This window comes from Drosophila navojoa, chromosome 5, assembly GCF_054131105.1.
Source record: "Drosophila navojoa isolate 15081-1374.11 chromosome 5, UAZ_NAV_1.0, whole genome shotgun sequence".
NCBI lineage: Eukaryota > Metazoa > Arthropoda > Insecta > Diptera > Drosophilidae > Drosophila > Drosophila navojoa.
Window position 1 is genome coordinate 16,821,455 of NC_142893.1, and position 21,751 is coordinate 16,843,205.

The 21,751-nt window shown below is 36.5% G+C and overlaps 3 protein-coding genes across 4 annotated transcripts; 2 read left to right on the plus strand and 1 right to left on the minus strand.

The window, feature by feature from the left end:
• The first annotated feature begins 234 nt into the window (after positions 1 to 234).
• On the plus strand, positions 235 to 816 carry LOC115564412 (large ribosomal subunit protein eL15). The gene is made up of 2 exons (XM_030388693.2): positions 235 to 312; positions 373 to 816. The coding sequence occupies exon 2, from the start codon at positions 392 to 394 to the stop codon at positions 761 to 763; it is 372 nt and encodes a 123-aa protein (XP_030244553.1). The 5' UTR covers positions 235 to 312; positions 373 to 391; the 3' UTR covers positions 764 to 816.
• Positions 817 to 841: 25 nt separating this feature from the next.
• Positions 842 to 3,864, minus strand: Cpr51A (Cuticular protein 51A). Its single transcript, XM_030388696.2, has 2 exons — positions 3,598 to 3,864; positions 842 to 1,328 (listed from the first exon to the last, which is right to left on the minus strand). Exons 1-2 carry the CDS (start codon positions 3,652 to 3,654, stop codon positions 972 to 974), a joined length of 414 nt encoding a protein of 137 aa, XP_030244556.1. The 5' UTR covers positions 3,655 to 3,864; the 3' UTR covers positions 842 to 971.
• LOC115564415 (waprin-like protein) lies at positions 2,709 to 3,546 on the plus strand. Of its 2 annotated transcripts, none has more exons than XM_030388697.2 (4): positions 2,709 to 2,863; positions 2,947 to 3,018; positions 3,084 to 3,257; positions 3,348 to 3,546. In XM_030388697.2, the coding sequence occupies exons 1-4, from the start codon at positions 2,800 to 2,802 to the stop codon at positions 3,446 to 3,448; spliced, it is 411 nt and encodes a 136-aa protein (XP_030244557.1). In that variant the 5' UTR covers positions 2,709 to 2,799; the 3' UTR covers positions 3,449 to 3,546. The 2 variants fall into 2 exon arrangements, with proteins under 2 accessions (XP_030244557.1, XP_089117817.1); XM_089261691.1 differs by having other exon boundaries at positions 2,774 to 2,867; positions 2,953 to 3,018.
• Positions 3,865 to 21,751: the final 17,887 nt, after the last annotated feature.

Genomic DNA, 21,751 nt, shown 5'->3' on the forward strand with positions numbered 1-21,751 from the left:
ATATATATTTATATATATATTTTTTTTTTTCATTTGAAATAACTAAAGAAATTTCCCAAGCAGAACAGCAAATTGAAATGTAAATACAAAAAGATATTAGAGCAAAAGTATATTGTTTGATTACTTCTGCAGCACACTGTATTTTTTGTGATATTTTCCTAAATCAAAGTAGGCTTTGAATTTCTGCCGAATCCTGGGTGAATGTCTTTTAGTAAATTTTACAAATAATTCAGTCGCTTGTGAGCATCTGACGAGTCAACAAATATTACAAAATAAAATTGTGCTTTTTTTTTCAACTTTTATAAAAAAAAGGTTTGCTTTTGCATTAATTTTAACGTTATTTCGATTCAATTTATTTGCTATTCAACTTAGTGAAAGAAGCAGCTGAATTATGCGTTACTATATACGGATTCGCGTTTGGCTATGCACCCCGTCGCTGAAGCTGAGGTGTGCGCACGGACTGTGTTATCCACAGAAGACTTTGGATGATAGCTCCCATGTCGTCTTCCGGATTCGAATTCGTGGAGCCCGTAGGCATGCAGCGCACGCCAAGAATCATAAATGTTCGCGTAGCCTTGGCAACACTCGGCGTCACTTTCCAATACTGCAGCGCATCATTGAGGAGCGCATTCGCCGTCCAATTAACGCATTACGTCTGGTCAATGCGCAGTGGATCGTTGGGGAGGACAATCACCATTATTACGAAATTATTCTAATCGATCTCAATGCCAACAGGAATCGCAAGGCCTACCAGAAGAAATGAACATGTAATCCATAAAGACTGCAACGAAGCATCCAATCGAATAATAATAAAGATTGCCAACTAGCAAAGTCTATATGGTTTAGTTTTTGATTTACTTGACTTTATTACATTAGAATTAACCACAATGGTTGATTGATTCACAATTGTATTCAGTGCATTTCTAAATGTTAGAAATCATCCGTTCTGAGAATACTATGCTGCGGCCGCATTACTGCCTAATGTCCTTGTAGTGCTGCTTTGTGTCGCTGTTGTCCAACTTGATCGAGTACTGGCCGATGAGGGAGCCGGCGATATCGGCTTGTCCATCCGGATTGAACTGAGGGCCATCGCCGATCACTTCCATATCCTCCTTAACCACACGATATCCATTCTCATCGGCCTCATACTCCACCGTACGCCTCACGTAACCATCGCTGTAGCTGTACTTTCCAGTCACCTTTGTACCATCGCGTGTCTCCGTACGTTCAAATGCGCCATCGTTGATTTCATCGTCGACCTTCGTACCAAACGAATATTTCGCATTCTCATTCTGCTGTCTCTCGAGCTCCAATTCTTCATCGGTCAGCTGGAAGAGAGCACAGAATAGAGTTTTAGCTGAGCACCTAGAGCATGTGAGGTCACTGCATTTCCTAGGAATTGCCTATTATCATCTACTTGTCTATTTAGCTTCATATTTATTACATCGTTAATATTCGCTGCTGTTGATAGCACTTCAGTTTTGTTTTTTTTTTTCAGAGTTCTATGAGTCATTGTTTATGCAATGAAAACCTTCTAGTGAGGGTTTCGCCGACTGCCTGCAGTTCGCTTTACCCTGTAGCCATTTGGATATCATGATTTGGGACTGCTATGCAAATGAGATCTTCAAGTTCTTATATCTGATATTTGTATATATTTATTTATCTAACTCAACAAACTGATTGATTTATTAACAATTTTATGGCTGTCACTGGCTGACAGCCAATGTCAGTAATCGGTTTTTGTTTATCGTTTCTCTAGAAATTTCAGAAATTTGCAATGATTTGCTTTTTTTCTTGTTTATTTTTTTTTCGTAAGGTTGACTTGCCAAGTGAATACACTTTTTGCTATTTCCATATATCTTATGTCGTTCCACGGAGATTGCTTGAATGCCTGAGCGGAAATATTAATTGAATGTTTTTATTTGTTAAGCTGTTCAGTTAAGATCGGTTTATAAAGTCTGACAAATGAGCTACAGTATTCTAAAGCTGACTAAAAATATAGACGATTCAAATAAAAAAATATAAAAAATATATTAAATATTAAATTATATATTATGTTAACTGAAGCTGACTTTTTGGACGATAAAAATAATTTTGAAATTATTAATAATTTAAGAAAATATATAAATACATGAATATTATTATACTTTATATGAATTTTTTTTATTGTTCCAAAGGAACTCGTTTATGTAGAAAAGATTTGCCGATTCAATAATTAAGCAATTAATATTCTCAATTTTAAAATTATGTAAAATCAGCTGAGCTTGCATAGTCATATATATATATAAATATATACATATATATTCAAATTTCTTATAATCAAATATTAAGGCAAACTTCTTTTATAATTTATGCAATTATTGCTGAAATCTGTAGCGTTCTATGCGGATGCCTCTAGTCGCATCTAGCTGTAGTTAAACACTCTATAATTGATAAATGACTTAATAACGTGAAAGAGGGTATGATGAGCTAGAGGAAATCCCAAATGCAAATATTTATTTAAGATTTAGGCAGCCTAATTTTTTTTCATTTGACAAAAGTTGAGTGAAATGAAGTAAAATAGATACGCTTGCTGCGATAATTTAAGAAAATTTAGTACATTTTTTCCAGTTAAGAATATATTTTCTGGCATAGGGTATATTGGCATCGGTGTCATTGTTTTTGCCATGATTATTATTATTTTTTTTTTGTAATTAATCACGAGGGAAAACAACAAAATCAAGTACAGACCCAAACTGGTTCGAGTAGTAGGCGGTACGACCAGGGCCTGAGCCTGAGCAGCAGTATAAAGCCCAATTGATGCCAGTCGCTGTTAACGAAGGCAACGGAGCGGACGTTCAACTGAAGCACACTAGGAAAATGGGTACGTAGATCGATAGTTCGAGACTAACACTCACTAACTCTCTCCCTCTCTCTCCATCTCTCTCTTTCTTTTTTTTACTGCAGCTAAAGCTGGTTTTATGCTCTTGCTGCTGGCTGTATTGGGCGCCTGTCTGGCTGTGACACTGGCAGCCGGCGGTAAGTCATGGCCATAATGAACAGGCAACAGTAACTAATTGAACTGAATTGAACTCTCTTCACAGACTGCCCCTCGTACACCAAGGTGTCCAACTGCACGCCAAAGTGCCTGCACGACAGCGAGTGCAGCGCCATTGGCGGCAAATGTTGTCCAAATCTGTGCAACGGAAGCAGCTGCGCCTCGCCCAATCTGCTGGGCAACTCGGGTGCCGACAAGTCGCCCTTTGGCAGCAAGAACTGTGAGTGGAACGCGTCGCGCTAGCTAAGTTGACAGCTGTAACTGCTCCTCTCACACACACTCTCTCTCTCTCTCTCTTTCCTACTTGCAGCTGGCGCCACGGGCAGCTACTGTGGCAATGTCAAGTGCGGCAGCTTCGAGAAATGCGAAACAGATCGCAGCACAAAGCGGCCCAAGTGCGTGCGCAGCTAGAGAGGCAGCCACACCAGCTGCACTGATATCTGATTATCATTACTCTGCTTATCTTTAGTATATGGACTCCAAATATAATTTTGGTTTCAATTGACGTATATTCGAAGGTGTTTCTTATATATTTGTTTGATTTGCTTGGTTTCACTCACGGGTGCGGCTAGGACAGCGCTGACCAGCAGGCTGGCAATAAACACGTATTTAAACATTTTCGTTTGGTTTGCTTTTCTTTTCGTTGCTGAAGGTAGATTTAGTCGCGAGCTCTTCACGCTGCAAGTTGACTTTGTACTATGGCTTGTTGGCAGCCAGCTTGAGTTGCTTTTATAATACACTTGAACACGCACACACACACGCACACTTGCACATGGCAGCGACGCCGGCGCAGCAAGCTCTTCATTTTGGGCACTCGGATCTGGCTTTTTGGTTATGGGACAAGTTGTTTAAGTTTTTGTTGCCGCCGCTGTCGCTGCTGCTGCTGCTGCTGCTGCTGCTGTCGCTTATGCATTTGAGTTGCGATCTTGGGGCTTTCTGTATTTCAAATTTTGTGCATTTTGCAATCGCCCACAGTGGCTGCAATTTGTCGAAGTACAGAGATGAGCCCTAGCCGCAGCAGTTGCCACTCTCAGAAGATTGAAGAAGATTGCATTGCATAAGCCCTGCTCAAGGTCAGTTGGTCAATTGTGAACCAACAGCAACAACAACAACAACAACGACGAAAGTCAGATGATAAAAAAAAAACAAAAACTGAACCAGTTTCAGCTGCTCCCTTTAGAGTTACAAACTTGGCTTTTTTTTCACTCTTCTGCAAGTTGGACTTTACTTTTGTTTTTGTTTTTGTTATGCCTTATGTAATTTATGTGAAGTTTTTGTGCAAATTGAAAGCTTCGATGGTATGTGTATCATATGTGTGTGTGTGTGTGTGTGTGTGTGTGTTTGTGTGTATTTTGGCCTTTTTCTTTGCGCTCACGAGGAAGTAAGCGGAGCATTACGTTGACTGTGGGCCACCCTTTTCAAACTGCGACGCCATAACAACTCAACGAAGTCTCCGGCGGAGTGGGCGGGGGCGCTGATCTGGCGCTGAAAGAGGCGAGCAATGCAATTTTCGTTTAAGTGCCCGCCACGCACAGTGGACACGAACGAGTTTGGCGTTTTAGTTTGGCAAGGAAACAGCCCAAGACGATTAACATTTGAATGTGGCTTAAACAGATGCCAGTTCTGGTTAGGTGGCATCATAACTTCATGACCTAAATAAGTGATGATATTTTTATGTGAAATTCTGTTTTTAAAATTTGTTTACAAAACTAATTTTAGCTTTAATTTTTATACCCTGAACCCATTGAAAATGGGAAATCAGGGTATAATGGTTTTGTTAAAAGTATGTAACAGGCAGAAGGAGGCGTGGCAGACCCCACAAAGTATATATATTCTTGATCAGCACGACGAGCTGAGTCGATTTGGCCCTGTCCGTCTGTCTGTCCGTCCGTCCGTCCGTCCGTCCGTCCGTCCGTATGTATGAACGCGTCGATTTCAGAAGATATAAGAGCTAGAGACTTCAACTTTTTTTTAAAATGTCCGTATATATCACGCGCAGATCGAGTTTATCACTAAAAAACGATAACTCATTCCGATACTTTTTTATCGATAAAAAACCTTATCGAAGATCAGTTAAAAAATTATATCTCCTACATCTTTCAAGCTAGAGTCTCCAAATTTAAAATGTATATTAAGATGAATTTTATACAATTTCGGTTTTTGTTAAAATTTACCCCCCACCCCTAAATCCACCCCCTCACCCTCATCTTTGTAAAAGTCGTATATCAAATACTAGAGACTTGAGCTTCGGTATACACATACATTTTAACATTATGATTACGTTCTGAAAGTTTCATTACGATCGTACGTCTAGAAATTAAATTATTCAACAAATAAGTTGTCATTATATTGCCACACTGCACCGCAACCCAAGCGCAATCGCCTGTATATGTGAGTGTGTGTGTATGCGTGTGTTTGTTTGTATGTGTATGCGTGTGCGTGTGTTTGTTTGTATGCGTGTGTGTGTGTGTGCGTGTGTGTGTGCGTGTGTGTGTGCGTGTGTGTGTGCTCATTATTATTGAAATATCAGTTCCTTGTAGGGTTCAGGGGATCTCGTAGTCGAGCAGTCTCGACTAGAGCTTTCTTACTTGTTTTTTATTGCAATTTAAAAAATTGTTTTGGCAATGTCCAATGCCAAGATTTAGACAGCAATTAATTATAGTTATATTAAAAAAATTATATATATATGAAGACTTAACCTTCCTGACTTTATGCACAAGCCAAAGTTTAACAGTTTGCAAAAATAAATAATATTAAATACAAATGAACATAAAATAATAATAAACAAGTAAGAAAGCTCTAGTCGAGACTGCTCGACTACGAGATCCCCTGAACCCTACAATAATAATTAGCTATTTCAATAATAATTAGCAAACACACACACACACACACACGCATACATACAGACAAACACACGCATACAAACAAACACACGCATACACACACACTCACATATACAGGCGATTGCGCTTGGGTTGCGGTGCAGTGTGGCAATATAATGACAACTTATTTGTTGAATAATTTAATTTCTAGACGTACGATCGTAATGAAACTTTCAGAACGTAATCATAATGTTAAAATGTATGTGTATACCGAAGCTCAAGTCTCTAGTATTTGATATACGACTTTTACAAAGATGAGGGTGAGGGGGTGGATTTAGGGGTGGGGGGTAAATTTTAACAAAAACCGAAATTGTATAAAATTCATCTTAATATACATTTTAAATTTGGAGACTCTAGCTTGAAAGATGTAGGAGATATAATTTTTTAACTGATCTTCGATAAGGTTTTTTATCGATAAAAAAGTATCGGAATGAGTTATCGTTTTTTAGTGATAAACTCGATCTGCGCGTGATATATACGGACATTTTAAAAAAAAGTTGAAGTCTCTAGCTCTTATATCTTCTGAAATCGACGCGTTCATACATACGGACGGACGGACGGACGGACGGACGGACGGACGGACGGACGGACGGACAGACAGACGGACAGGGCTAAATCAACTCAGCTCGTCGCCCTGATCAAGAATATATATACTTTGTGGGGTCTGCCACGCCTCCTTCTGCCTGTTACATACTTTTAACAAAACCATTATACCCTGATTTCCCATTTTCAATGGGTTCAGGGTATAAAAAAAAACATGAAGATTTTAATGTTTAGCTTTCAGCTATAAAAAATTAAGCTTTTTAAAAATTCAAAATGGGTATTTTTTTTAATTTAAAAAATTAAATAAGAGAATAAAATATTAATAGAAATTAGATTTAATTAATTAATTAGAAATTAGATTTAATTTAAAAAATTAAATAAGAGAATAAAATATTAATAGAAATTAGATTTAAATTAAATGTGCTTTAAATAACAAATTTAGAAAAATAAAAAATATTAAAAAATAAAAAATATTAAAAAATAAAATAAAATCCATTTTTTTTATAATGCAAATATAAATATAAATATAAATATAAATAAATATACATTTAAATATATAATCTAAAAATTATAAATTAAATTGAAAATTTGATAACAAAATTAGTTGAAATAATTTTATTAAACTAAAAATTAAATAAGCTTCTTTTTTAATAATTTAGTCTAAAAATTTACAATAAATTAATAAATATAAATATAAAATATTGTTTGTAAATTTATTTACTTCTTTATATAAATATTTATATATGTAAGTATATTAGAAAGTAATATTAGTGAAATTAAAAATGTAAATAAAAAACTGTTTGGGCTTGTCAAAGAAACGTGACTCTGATGACAATTAGAATATTCTTATTGGATTTTCGATAAATTTTAATTGTCTGGCTGCGTTTGGCATGCCAAGCAGGCTGATTGCATTCGCTGCCCGCTTTGGGCATAGCTCGCCCCACTGTTTTGTGGCACATCCGTTCGTACCACTTTCGTTTCGCTCTTTCTTTCTTTCTTTCGTTAGTTTTGTGGGCTTTGCGTTTGTTTATTGTGCTTGCAATGGAGCATGAGGTTTCTTCGTATATGTAACTAATAGAGGAGCTAGGCAGTATTTATTTCATTTTTCTTTTTATGTATATTTATTTTATTGTGTTTTTCTTTTTAATTTTTAAGCTGCTACCGCTGCACTGGCATGAATTCGTTTGATATCGGGGCGCAAAAAAAAAAAAGGAAAAAGAAAAAAACCCATCAAGACAAGTTTGACTGTAGTTGAAATCAATATAAACCTCTCAAGGTGAGAGACCGCATCAACTTGTCGTACACGCAACGCCCTACAACAACAACAACAACAACAGCAGCAGCAGTGACGACTTCGTCATCATCAGCTTCGTCAGTTTCATCCTCATGCAATAATCATCATTAAAATTTTCTGTTCGCATTTTACTGATAATTTTTTAATTATAAATCATTTCGTTGGCCATCGTCATCATTGGAGCCAATATGCCGGGCCGGCAGCTAAAATAAAACTTTGATTGATTACACTCACCGTGTCTAGCCTCCATTCACACACACACGTACGCCAACGCATACTGTGTTAAATTTATGGCTCTATTTAAAGATTGCCTTCACAAATTAGCACGCTAATTTGCATATTTCGAACGCATCTGCATTTCGGATGCTCTCCAAGCTGAAACTCGCTTTCTTTCGTGTTACATTGACAAATTGACGCGGCTCGACTTCGCCTCACTCTGCTTTTATGCAAATTTTTGTTGTGCCGTGGTTTATTTGGCTCAGGGTTAAAGTAATTTGACATTTGAACAAAAAAATAAAACCAAACAAAAAACAAATAAATACATATTAATAACTTATAGTTGGGCAAAGCTTTTTATTTTTTATACAGCAGCAGCTTGAGGCTTTTTAGCCCATTTCTGATAACCACTCCGCCTTACATTGACTCATTCATACATATAACGCATTTGTTTATTTGTTTCTGCTTGATTTATGCGCCAACCAAAACTAATTTGCAATAGTTAAATGGGCTTTAATCAAAGATGTTCGACTAGCGGTTACTCTGTTATTTAGAGCGACTGCAAATTAGATTGCATAAGGACTTAAACTGGATTTTTTGGCGTGCTATTGAGTTTTAAAGTGGACTTGGGATAAACTAGAGTCTTATAAGTCGTCAAAAATATAGCTATTTATCTGATTTATACATACTTATGTATATTGGTTTAGTGTTTTTTTGATTACATACTATTTTAATTCTTTTTTACCTTTACAATATTCACAAATCAAGAATTTGTGGCTTGCTAACTTTCCACAAACGTGTGCTGTTTAAAATTTACCATTTTTGTTTCTTTTCTTTCACTGAGCAGCATAACAGCCCTCTTTAAGAAGTCTAGTAACAGTTTCCATTTCACTTTCACTCAGCAACAGTTGGGACCACGTTCAGCAGCAGCTCTCTTTGTCTCTCTCACTAGCGTGACTCACGACACACAAACGCAGAAAATACATTCAAAGAACTCTGTAAAGCTCTCAGCTGCACACCAACACTACTGTAATTAACAGTAGAGGGCAATTCTGAATAAGGAAACTTAATTAACAGACGCTCTGCTGTTAATTTAACAGTTCAATGTTAGATCAGTGATTTGACACATTTATTTATTAAAATTTGTGGGTTTTATTTAAAGGAAAAGAGCTGAACATAAAAAGTTTTAAATGGCAAAATGAAATCAATATATTCTACTCACAATTTTTTCTCTAATGCTGTTTACAATAAAAATATTTCATTTCGCATATCATTAGCTGGCAATTTTGTTGTTGTTTTTTTTGGCAAACAGCAAACGAGCTACGCACTAGCCCAACCAATTTTCGCAGCCCGTTTTCAAGCTCTTACAGTGGTGCGCAAGTGGGGGAAAGTGGTGTGAAAATCGCTGCCATTTTATATGCAAATGTGTGGCTGCGCATAATGTGGTGCCTAGTTTATTGCATTCCTTTGGCACGCACGCACCAAGTCCCAAGTCCCAAGTCTCAGACAGCTATCCATTGGTCTGCACAGCTTGGGCTACGCATATGGCGCGTTGTCCTTGAAATGGGTTCGTGCTGTCAGCGCCATCGTCAGCGTCAGCGTCAACGTCAGCCGCTTCTGTTGCCAAGTGTGCGGACCGCTATTTAAGTGTCAACTGAGCTGGAAATTTATGCGTTTGCATATAAATCTATAATAGCGCCCAGTAAATGCATATTTTATTGGCCCAGTTAAGTTCGGCACTGAGCAAGTCAATAAAATAAAGTAAAATAAAATAAATAATAAATCTTATCGAATGTCGGCGACGTGTGAACATATTAGCAAACATATGAAAGCTGAGCGGCGACTTCATGCCACAAATTATATCGGAACTATAAGAAGAGGGGAAGTGCTTTATTTTCAGTTCTTTTATATGTGGAGTTTTGTAGGAAATTTTTTATTTAATTTAATCATAAAAGTGTATTGAATATTAAAAACGTATTTTAAACAGTGTTTTGATATAATTCGTATTACATATAAAAGTATAGTCGAATATATATTATGTATATTAATATATAGTCATATATCCCTAGTCTAGTCGAAGTAACTAAAGAAATTAGTAAAAATATTTTTACAAATACATACTATTTTGTCACTTTGGTTTATCTAGCTCTGACTCTGTTTTCTCCTCTCACTGTCTCTCTTCATCTATCGTTGTGTTTATAAAATTATATGTGTCTATCTATATATTTACAATCTCTCAATACTTACTGTCTCTTCAAATTTTGTTTTTCTCTTTCCCTTTTGCTCTCTCTCTCTCTCTCTCGTTTCTCTCTTTATTCTCATATCTCGCCTTTTAAGTCTTTCCTAATAGCCTCTTCCATTATTTCTTGCTATGCTCCTTGGCCACACGAATGCCTATGCAAATTACACATTTCAGATTCCAGCTTCACGTTTTTCGGGCACCATTTGGTCATTTGTTGCCCGACTTAATTAACGCTAACTTACTTATGTTGCACGAACCACGCCCCGCAAACCTTACCACTTACACAGACACAAACACACACAAACACACACACATACACAAAAGCCGTGAACTGCGCTTTGTTTTGGAATTCACGCTTGTCTGTCTGTCTATTGTTGTTGTTGTTGCTCCCTTTGTTGTTGTTTCGCTTGCTGTTGGGTTGATAATTACTTTTGATAACTTATGTCGGTTGGCGCGGCTTTAGTGCAGCGTTAGCAACTTCATTCCCGTTTGTTGTGTGTGTGTGTGTTTGGCAAACTTGCATATGGAGCCATTATGGGGCTTATCAGCAGGCAAGCATATAAGCCACAGCTGAACTCTATTTCACTCAGTTTTTAGTTTCTTTTTTTTTTTGTCAACATTCTAGGTTAAGTGAGGTAGGTCAGCACAGCCAGCAGCAAAAGGGAGATGAATCACAAAACGAAATGCCAACAAAACTGAAATGTGTTAGCAAATCGTTAACAACAACAATTATCTCAGCTACGCAATAAATATAAAAAGTTTGTGGATGAAATCGAGCATATATTAAAATAAATTTAATTTCATTTATTTATGGTTTTTCTAAAACTTACCCGAATTTATAGTCCGTTGTTATCGTATTTTTATTAGTTCAATTTTTGTTTTTTTTTTTGTACACTTGACATGATGAAGAAACAAGTTTATTCACTTTCAACAGCAAAGACACATGGCAACAGAATGAACATTCCTGAGTTGGCCTAAAGCAAAGTTGAAGATTTTAATAAAATTGTGTTTGTATTGGCTTTTTAAAAAGTATATATTGAACACGAGTTTATTGACAAATATTTGACTAAATTTACTTTCAGAGAATTCATTGGAATTTATTAGGTTTCTTTCTTTGACGAAATTTATATTTCATTAAAGGCAATAATTGATTATTGCGTATGCATACGTATGATAATATATTTTAAAGGCAATACAAATTTATTTGGGTAGAAAAATGAGTATATATAAAATATTGATAAATATATATTTTTTTTAATTACAAATTATTTATATTGAAAATACATTTGATTTTGGATTTATTAAAATTAATATAATAAATTATGTTAATAATAATGAATAAAATTATGCAATAAATTTAAATAAAAATATTTTAAGTCCAAATTATTTGTAATTTAACTTTCTTTTTTTTTAATATATGATGAATTTTAAATTCATAAATTATTCTTAAAAAATTATTAAAAATTCTTTTTTAAAGTTTTAAGTTGTCAAATTATAGAATTGCTTATAAATCCATATATTTTTAAAAGACTTTTGCTATACAGTTTGATTTTATTTCAATAAGAAGCTTTAAAATTTAAACGAATTTTAAAAATACTTGGTTAAATTTTATATAAATAAATATGAATAAATTGATCGAAAATCGAGACATCGTCCATCGCATATACATATATGTACATACATATTTTATATACCCAATGTTTACTCTTATCTGCCCGTCAATCAACCTGCCTACTCCTGCTTCTCGCAAATTGAGACACGTATTTCGTTTTTATTGAGTTAAAGCTTGTGCATTAAATGTTTTTTTTTTTTGTTTACTATTTATTTATTTCTTTATTTTTTTGCTGCTGGCATAATTGAATGTATTTCCATTTACTTGTTCATCACTCAAAGTTGTTGCTCGTCATAAATTGCCAGCAATATTTCCTCAACCTTCTCCATATGCGAGTTTATAAATTGCGGCGTCTTTAAATCAAAAATTGAAGCTGAGTTGTGTGTGTGTGGCAGCATTGACCCTGCAGCTGCTGCAGACAGCGACATGTGTAATTGTGGCAGCAATTTAAGCTGCTGCTACTCCTGCTGCTACTGCTGCTGCTGCTGCTGCATGCAACATCATCGCCAACCGGAAGCAAGTGTGCACAAGTGGCATGCTTGGGATTGGATTGCCATGGCAGACAGAGACGGGAGGGGATGCAGGGATGAAGCTGGAGACTGAACTGGCAGGTGGATTCAAGGAGCCAGCATTGAAACTTCATGCGCTACTCTTGTTTTGTTGCTGCCGCAGTCGCTCTGGTTTATGCCTTTATTAAGCATCAAACAAAATCCAAAACGTCAAGGATATGATGCTCCTCATGCACACAGTCAGCAGTTGCATCAACAGCATCAACAGCAGACGCCGTCGCATCCTTCACGTGCTCTGTATACAGATGCAGTCGAGGCAGCTCGACAATTTATGCACACAACTTGTCACACAGGTCGTCCAAGACGGACGGACGGACTGCAGTCCGTACATTGTTTTGCGGGCAGACGGTGGGGGGTGCCGGTGGCTGTTGCAATGAGTAGGACAAGCAATTTACACCGCACAATGCGTTGACACACGTCGTCCGCAAATGTGCGGCCACGGTAAGAGAGACCAAAGACAATGGCCGAGAGAACTCGTAGATAACAGTGCTCGGGTTGCTGCTGCTTAGCCCGCCTGGTTGCATCATTAAACCTGAAAAGTGTCAAATGCCCAGCGACAGTTACACACACACACACGCACACACACACACAGTCAAGTGCCCAAGAGCTTAAATTGAATTGAATGGAGACTGCAGAGCAGAGCTCGACGAGCTGCTGTTAATCTAAGCCAGAAATTTACGAGTTTGTCCTCGGCCTCCGTGTCGGCCTCGGCCCTGGCGTCCGGCAAGTGCAGCTCATAATTCAAACAGTGTTGACAATGAAAATGAAATTCCCATTAAAATGCAATATGTTGCAGCAAACTCTGACTGCAGCAGCAGCAGCAGGAGCAGCAGCAGCAGCAGGAGCTCTTGGCGTCCTCTATAGCATATAAGCGGCCTGCTATTAATTTTCCAACTCCTGCTGGACGCAATGCGCATAAGGCAAATGTTTGTATGGCCACAGTATAAACATTGACAATTTAAAAGCCCAGCCCGGTCCACGAACTCCAATTGCTTCGAACTGGCCTGGCTGCCAGTCCTGCATGTCCTGCCTTGCCTGTCCCGTCCTGTCCTGTCCTGCCCTGTCCTGCCTTTGGCTGTAGCTTCGATTCGGTCTGTTGACTTTGCTGATGATCTGCACTCGAAATTTATTACCGACCCCAACATGAGCCGAGGCGTCCATATTTCTGCAGCATATTTCATTTTGATTTGATTTCACTTTGAAATTTAATTAAATTGACAAATATGTGGCTAAAGCTATGCTAATTCGAATTAAGAAGGACAATATGAGTCTCTTGTTGCAAATAAGAGTTTGATTTATGAATTTAGGTGTCAGTGGGTGGCAAAGGGGTGCGTGGTAAGGGTATTCGTTTAGTTACTCTCAACTGGCAAAAGGAATACATGGAATTTTATAAGTAGGGGTATTCACGTTTGGAGCGGGGAAAAGATTTGATTTATAATTCTTACATATTTTATAGCTGGATGGCTTGAGTTCCAAAATTTGCTTATTATTTAAATAAGAACAGATTGCAAAAAAAGAATATACCTTAACAATTTTTTCCTAATTTAATTTATATATTTTAAAATTATTTCTATAAATGAGAAAAATATTTATGTGTATTCTTTTCAAATATTTGCATACATATCTGCACAAAAATATTTATTTACTTTATTGTTTATTTAGAATTGGTAAATGCAAGTATATTAATTGTAGACTTAAGTGCTTTACTTATTCTTTATTTATTGTAAGCATTGCATATTATGTCAATAAATATTAGGTCAGCTATTATATTTTTTAAGTGCTGATTAACAACATTTTCTTTACTCTACTTTTCTTACTTTAAGTAAATCATTTTTCAAATATTAGTTCAAATATTTTTTGTTGTATGCATGTATGTGTGTTGAGCTTGCTCATGTATTCTACTCATATTACTGTACTACTACTACTCTACTACTATTACTCTACTACTACTATTCTACTACTATTACTCTACTACTACTACTCTACTACTCTACTCTACTACTATTACTCTACTACTACTATTCTACTACTATTACTCTACTACTACTACTCTACTACTACTACTCTACTACTATTACTCTACTACTACTACTCTACTACTATTACTCTACTACTCCTACTCTACTACTATTACTCTACTACTATTACTACTATTATTATTTATACTACTATTTCTACTACTAATAATACTACTATTACTAATACTACTACTATTGTGGAATATTTTTACCTACTTTGGCAAAAAAAAAAAAATAATAATAATAATAAAAAATAAAGAATTAATAATAATAATAAAAACACAATTACAACCGCTTCCATTTCCTTTCTTTTTTATGGGCTGTTTTCCAGCTTTAATTCGTTTAAATACCTCAATAATGAAAAACTTTTTGCATTTGATTTACAAACCAGTGGCTTCTATTGAACTGTTTCGCATAATACCACAAGTATTATAATACTTGTAATCATTGCATACCAAATATTGTTAGTCAATTTCCGTTCAGCCTAATTGCAATTCCTTAAATAAGCTTCTTTGATTTTGCAGTAAATGAAATAAAATATTTGCTTAAGAAATTATCATCTTTATGATTGCCTGAGCAAGGGATTTTGGTTAAATGTTTTTTTAATGATCTCATGACACATTTTCACGTTTGTTGTTTGTGAGTGTGTGTCAACAACTTGTTTTGGGCTCAACTGAAATATTAAATACACTTTAATCTGCTGGATTTTATGTTTGTGTCGCATCCACTTAATTGATATTTCTTTTTGGTTTGGTTTCTGTTGGCGCACCTGCAACGTGGCCAGGTGAGTCAGTGCCAGCAGCCTTAAATGTTTACACTCTTAAATCTTGTTAATCCCGCTCGAAGGCTTTCGAGACTCTTTTGATCGTTTTAATGTTTAACATAAATCGCTTATTTATAGCATTTAACGGCCATGCATAACTGGCAGCCAGCTCTAAGAAACACCCTCAGCCAGTCAACCAATAACAAACATTTTCTGGAAGTATTTTGCCCGTAGGCAAAAAAAAAAAGAAAGCAAGCAGAGAACTTTCGCCTCTGTGCGCCGAAGAGAATATTAAATTTTATTTGCATGGCATTTGCAGAGTCAAAATGGCGAACTTAAAGAGAACAAATTTAAGCAGAGAGCAAATCTGAAAACCAAAGGCCAAATCATAGATAGCAAATTGCAAATTGAATATCCTGTTGATGTTCTTGTTGCTGTTGTTGTTGTCGTAGCACACATCGATTACATTGTGTTTAGTTGAGAATTATGCTAATTTCATTTCAGTTTAAGGCCAACGAAACTGCTCGAATAGAAAATGAAAATGAAACTGAAGCCTTGACAGCATTGGCTTTAAGCCACATTGCACATAAAATAACATATTTGCCGGCTGAACAAACACAGGCAACAGTCAGCACAGGATGTGCTGCGTCTTCAAGGATTATGCATAAAATTTAAGCGGAAACAGCAAATTTTCCTTGTTTTGTTTTTGCTTGCAAGCAGCAAATCTGAAAACGAAACATTCGACTGTTTTATGTTTCACATTATGCGTTTGGCTTGGCGCACAAATTGAATTACACACACACACACACACAGGCACAAGTCTGTACACACACACACACACACATACATGTCAGGCACATACTTGGAATTTGAGTGTTCGTTGGCCACGTGCCTGACGCGTAGTTTTGCAAGTTAGTTCCAAATAAATAATACCCTGTAAATTGTTAGTGTAGGAGATAGCAGACAGTTGTAGATTTATAAAATTTTATACATTTTTTTATTAATATAGTGTTCCGAAAAGGCAAAAATTGATGTACTCAAAATTATAATTATTAAAATTTTATTTACGGCTGGTCAAGATTTTCTTTGAATGAGACTCAATTGTCTTTTAAAGTCTTCTTAATTTACATATATAATTTAACAACTTTTTATTTATATTAGGGTACTACTCTTTCGGCTTGCTTTTCACATTAGAGAACGTTTGCAGAGTGAAAAAAAAAACACTTCTGTAGAATTGATATTATTGTTGCTGGTTTTATTTCAATTTGTTTTGCCATCTCAATGTTTAGGCATCTCAATTCAGCCATTGATAATGGATCAATCAGAGGCTGAATTATGCTGTGCTTTTGCTTGATTGATGAGGACTTTTACAACACTTGCAGACAAAAATCGTTGGACTAATGGAAAACACTGAGAAAACCAAAAAATTTCGCATGTAGAGCAATATTATACAAAACAATAATTTAAATGATAGAAATTTTTGATATTCTTAAAGAAGTGTAAAAGATTTCAAAACAAATTTTTAATTTTAAAATTTAAAAAAAATGTACTGCGGAAAAATATCAAGAAGTTATTAGAAAATTAATAAAAAGATAAAAATGTGTGGAATTTTGTAAAAATAACCTGTTGAAAAATAAATTTAATTTAATTTGCATGGCGGACTAAAAAGTATGATATTTCGTATTTAATTTGTATTTAATTTGGTAAAAAGATATTCTGATATATATTACTGCAATTTGACTGTATAAATTCAGACTTTCCTATATCTTTAGCCTACCTTATCATTCCAGTTTTCATATTAAAATAGGGTATGTCTCATTTCATCATAGCCACCGCAAGCAAACAGCTGCTGCTGTTGCGTGCCTCAAGTGGCTGTTTGCTTGTTGCTTTGATCTTGGCAAATCGAATTTGCCGCAATGTAAGAGCCACGGTTCATAGCCACTGTCGCCATCAAGTATACGCAGCGTTGATTGGATTTGGCGCTGTCCACGCTGACCGAACGACTGCATATAATAATCATTTGTATTTAAAGCAGCAGCTAGCACAACTAGCTGCAGCAGCAGCAGCAGGAGCAGCAGCAGCTGCTGTCACGCCCCGATTGCCGCCGCCCTCGCCGCGCACAGCCCCTCCTCCTTGGGCGGCAAAGTTTTGTGTGACACTCTCGATGCTCTGGCGTTATCCTTGGCACGTCTGCGCGACGCCTGTCAGGCGAAAGCAAATCTGACACGCTGTGGCAGCTGACAGTGGATGTGTGCTCGGCACACCGTTATGGGTAAATGCATCTAAGAAGAAAGAGGAAGAGAGTGGGAGAGAGAGGAAGAGAGCGAGATTGTGCATGACGTTCTTTTAACACCTTGGCTGTGACAAACAGCGTACATCGCCCCCAACCGCCTCCAACATCAACATCAACAGCTACGGCTCCATTTGCCGCCATAATCGTTCACATCGGGGTCATAAAAGACAAAATCAGAACATAACACAAGCATTTTATATTCCCCAAAGAGCGAGCGTTGTATGGTGACTGGCGTGTCCGTTCCCATGTGGCCGGAGGACGAACTCCCTGCCGTCATGCGGTTGGGTGCGTGTGACAACAGTAAAATGCCAGGAGGTATGTATGTAGATATATATCAAGTAGCCGACTTATGGACACGTAAATCGCAAATATCGCACATTTGCTGCACACTCTTTGACTCGAAGGGGAACTAGTGGGAAGGATTACAAAAATTACCATGAAAATGAAAGAGGGTATCTAAGGAAAACTGTCTTATAGAACATAACTAGCTCAGTTAGTTCTAAGCTCTTCAGGAGCTTAGGTTTCCCAACGACTTCATGGCAGTTTACAGTTCCAAATGACAAATAATAATTTCCAACAGATGGCGCTCCTATTTCAGCGTAACTCTCATTACGTAAGCAAAGTCCTTTGCTTATCAGATCGCTGGAGGCTTCATGGTTTATGCATCTTATGCTGCCCACAGTGCAGCTCGCTGCTTGGTCGATTGCGAAGTGTAAAACAAGGAATAAGTTGAATGCTCCATTTCCAGCAGCATTCCGGCATTCTTCTGCTGCTCCTCTACGAGTGAAATAAAGTCGTCGACCAACTAAAAGTGACGTCATAAATTTTGTAGCTACTTAAAAGAGCGGTGCAATGGGTTTAGAGAGAGAGAGAGAGAGAGAGGGGAGGGAGGGGATAAGTGCACAAGGAGCTGATGCAGAGTCCTGCTGCTCCTCGGCTGCAATCCGTTGTCTAGCAACTAATGAATTTATGTTGTTGTTGGCGCGCTGCTGCCACTGCTGCCGCTGCAAACTTTAAGGAACAGTCATGATTGTTATGTGGTCTGTTCGAGCTCGGCGCATAATGGCAGCGCAGGCACCAAGGCAGCTTCAGCTCCATCTCCAGTTTCAGTTTCAGTTTGGAGCACGCTCTATTATGTCTCGTTCTTATGCCAAAGAGCAGCCACAAAGTTGCCGAAAACAGATTTATGTGGGCGTGGCCTAAATAAATCGAATTCTTTCATTAGCATGCAGCACTACAGCGCACAATTCATCAAAGTTTTCCTACACGACGCGCTACGGCGCCAATTCGCAGCAGCGGCAGCAGCAGCAGCAGCAACAGCTGCGGAACACCTAAAAGTATGCTTTGATTATATAAAAAGTTCAGCGTGTGCATGATTGATTAACTTTGCTGGGCGTTATCCTGTAATTTAGCAAGCGGCGAGCAAATGCACAAGAACTAGCACCACAAACTAGCTGGCAGCTGGAACTAAATGTTGGACTAGTTTATACTCTGTGTGCATAGCTAAATGACACTTCGACATGGTTATAGTCGTTGCAGCTTATAAATTTATATACATTTTATTTTATTTAAATATATATTATGCACATTAAAAATAGTTTGACTTCAATATTATACATTAACATAAAAAATAAATAATAAAAAATAAATTAGAATAATTTCTTTTTTATTTTTAAATTAGAATAATTTCTTTTTTATGTCCAGATTAAATTAACATATATATTTTATATATATATCAATATTTTAATTTTATTGTGACATAAATTTAAATATAATATGTACATTAAAAATAGTTTGACTTCAATCTTACATATTTAGATAACAAAAATAAGAATAATTAAATAAAATAGAATAATTTCTTATTTATGTCCAATTAAATTATACATATGAATATCTTTTATATATATATAAATATTTGAATTTATTTGTGACATAAATACAAAACATATTATTATTTAAAAATTGTAATTTAGTTTTTATAGTATAGTTAAATTGAAATTTTAGTATAATTTATTTATTAATAATACTTTTAACTTAATTTATTTTTAGTTTAAATTAAAAAAATAAAATAAAAAAAAATATATATATATTTTTAATAGGTAAATAATTTTAATAAGTACATATATAAAAAATCTGTATTTATAGCTTTTCAGTTTAATTTAATTTTGCATATAGATATGAAATAAACAAATACAACAACGAAATGATTTAAGTTTAATAATCTAATATAATGATACTGCACGAATAATCTTTAATTTCTAAACATTTAGCTATATACATACATATATATTATTGTATTTAACTTAAGTCTGTATTAACTTAAATTTAATCACATAATATTTTAAAAATTAAGGTCTTAGCTGTAGTTAAATTTGTACATTTAAGATAATACATAACCGCTCACAACTCTCGTCATACCTTTGTTGGACAACCCATTTCCCTTTTCTATTCGCAGGGTATTAAAAAATGCAAAAGGGAAATAGGCGAATAGCAGCAGGCGACGTGGTCGCTGACGACCAGGAAGTCTGACACTTAATTAGAGCTGCCGGAAACGGAAACGAAGTGCATGACCATGGCACAAGGGGCAGCTTGTCATATGCAATTCCTGGTGGAGATGGGGAAAAAACTGTGGAGAAGCTAGAAGCCAAAAAAGTGCTAATAAAAAAGCGTTTTGAGCAATGAAAGAAAGCTTTTTATTTAGATTTTTATATATAACTAAAAAAATATTCCAATTTAATTGCCTTTGTTTGTGCAACAAAGTTAAGTCAATAATAATTATTTATTAATATTTTGGTAACTATTATTATTATATTATTTCATTCATTTTTATGTATGTATATATTTTATATATCTATATTTTTTATATATATGTATGTATGTACATAGATTTAATATTTTTTGTCTTTTCATTTGTCTTTATTTATGAGAAATAAAATCAAAGTTGAAATTGCTTTGCACATCTCTAGGAGCATCTGCTTCACACATACACACACACACACACCCACATATGCTCACTCTGCCTCTCTCTCCCTCTCCTTCCCTCTGCCTTTATATATGTATACGTGAAGAAATGTAAGTGCAGAGCAGAGTCTCTATGCAGGCTGTGACAACAAAATTAAATTCTACACACAAAAGTTGAGTGCGGCTGCAATTTGTTTTGAGTTGGCGGCCGTCTAGCTCTGAGTTCTTTATATGATGACGGGCAGGATGCTGGGAGTGCTTGTGTTTGTGCTTGTGCAGCAGGATCTATTTTTTATTAGTATGGCGCTGATTTGATTTGCATGCAAGTCAACCCGAACAGGCAACTTATAAAACCATAAAGGCTGAAGCAGAGGTAACAGCAGGAGTAGCAGCAGGAGCCGATGCAGGAGCAGGAGTGGGGGGGCGGTGGCAGAGGCACATTCAGTGGCAGCAGTTGCAGATACTGTGGCTCTGAACAGCTGCCCGGCATATTTTGTTGGGGGCTGTTGCCTATGTGGGGCACATCATAATTGCGGCTGTGGCTGGCTGCTGGGTAGGCGGATGGGGCGGGGTCGTGGACGGCATTCCTGTGCATAATTGAAATTCCAGCCTAAACGCGTTTGTAACGGGAAATTGCGCGGCCAAAAAGGACGAACGGCGCTGGAGCCGGACCCGGAGACGGAGCCGGATGCGGATGCGCCAGGCCATGACCAAAAAAATTATTTTTGTTTTTGGCAATTTCAGCTGTGAGCAACGGACTGCGGGCAGCTCCTGTTTATATGTATTTGTATTTGTTTGCACTTTGGCGGCTTCAACGTGTTGGGCTAATTATGTTTTGTGTTAATAAATAAAATTACATATTTTTATATTCTGAGCAAATAACAATCATTTGCTCCAGGGTGCAATTAAATATTTACATACTGTATGTATGCATGTATGGGTGTTCATTCAGTATTTGTAAATGTAATCAATTTGACCAAACAATAAATAAAATGCAACTGAATTTGGTGTCGTTGTAGTTGTATAATTACATTTGACAAACTCCCCTCGCTTGAGGGCAAACGTTTACGCCTGCCCACACCTACACATGTTCACCCAAATACACTCGCTCTCACACTTCCCCTCACAGTCACACGCACGTTAAAAACAATAAAAAAGCGTGAGTTGTTGAATCTGCTGAACAGCTGATCGGTTGTATGTGTTTGGCGTTGCCACCTATTGGCGCGCACAGTGTTGCGTGTGCTCTGCGCATGCCTTCGCTTTCCAGGAGTTAAAATAATGCATTTCCAAGCAAGGCTCATTGACCAAAGACACTAGCAAG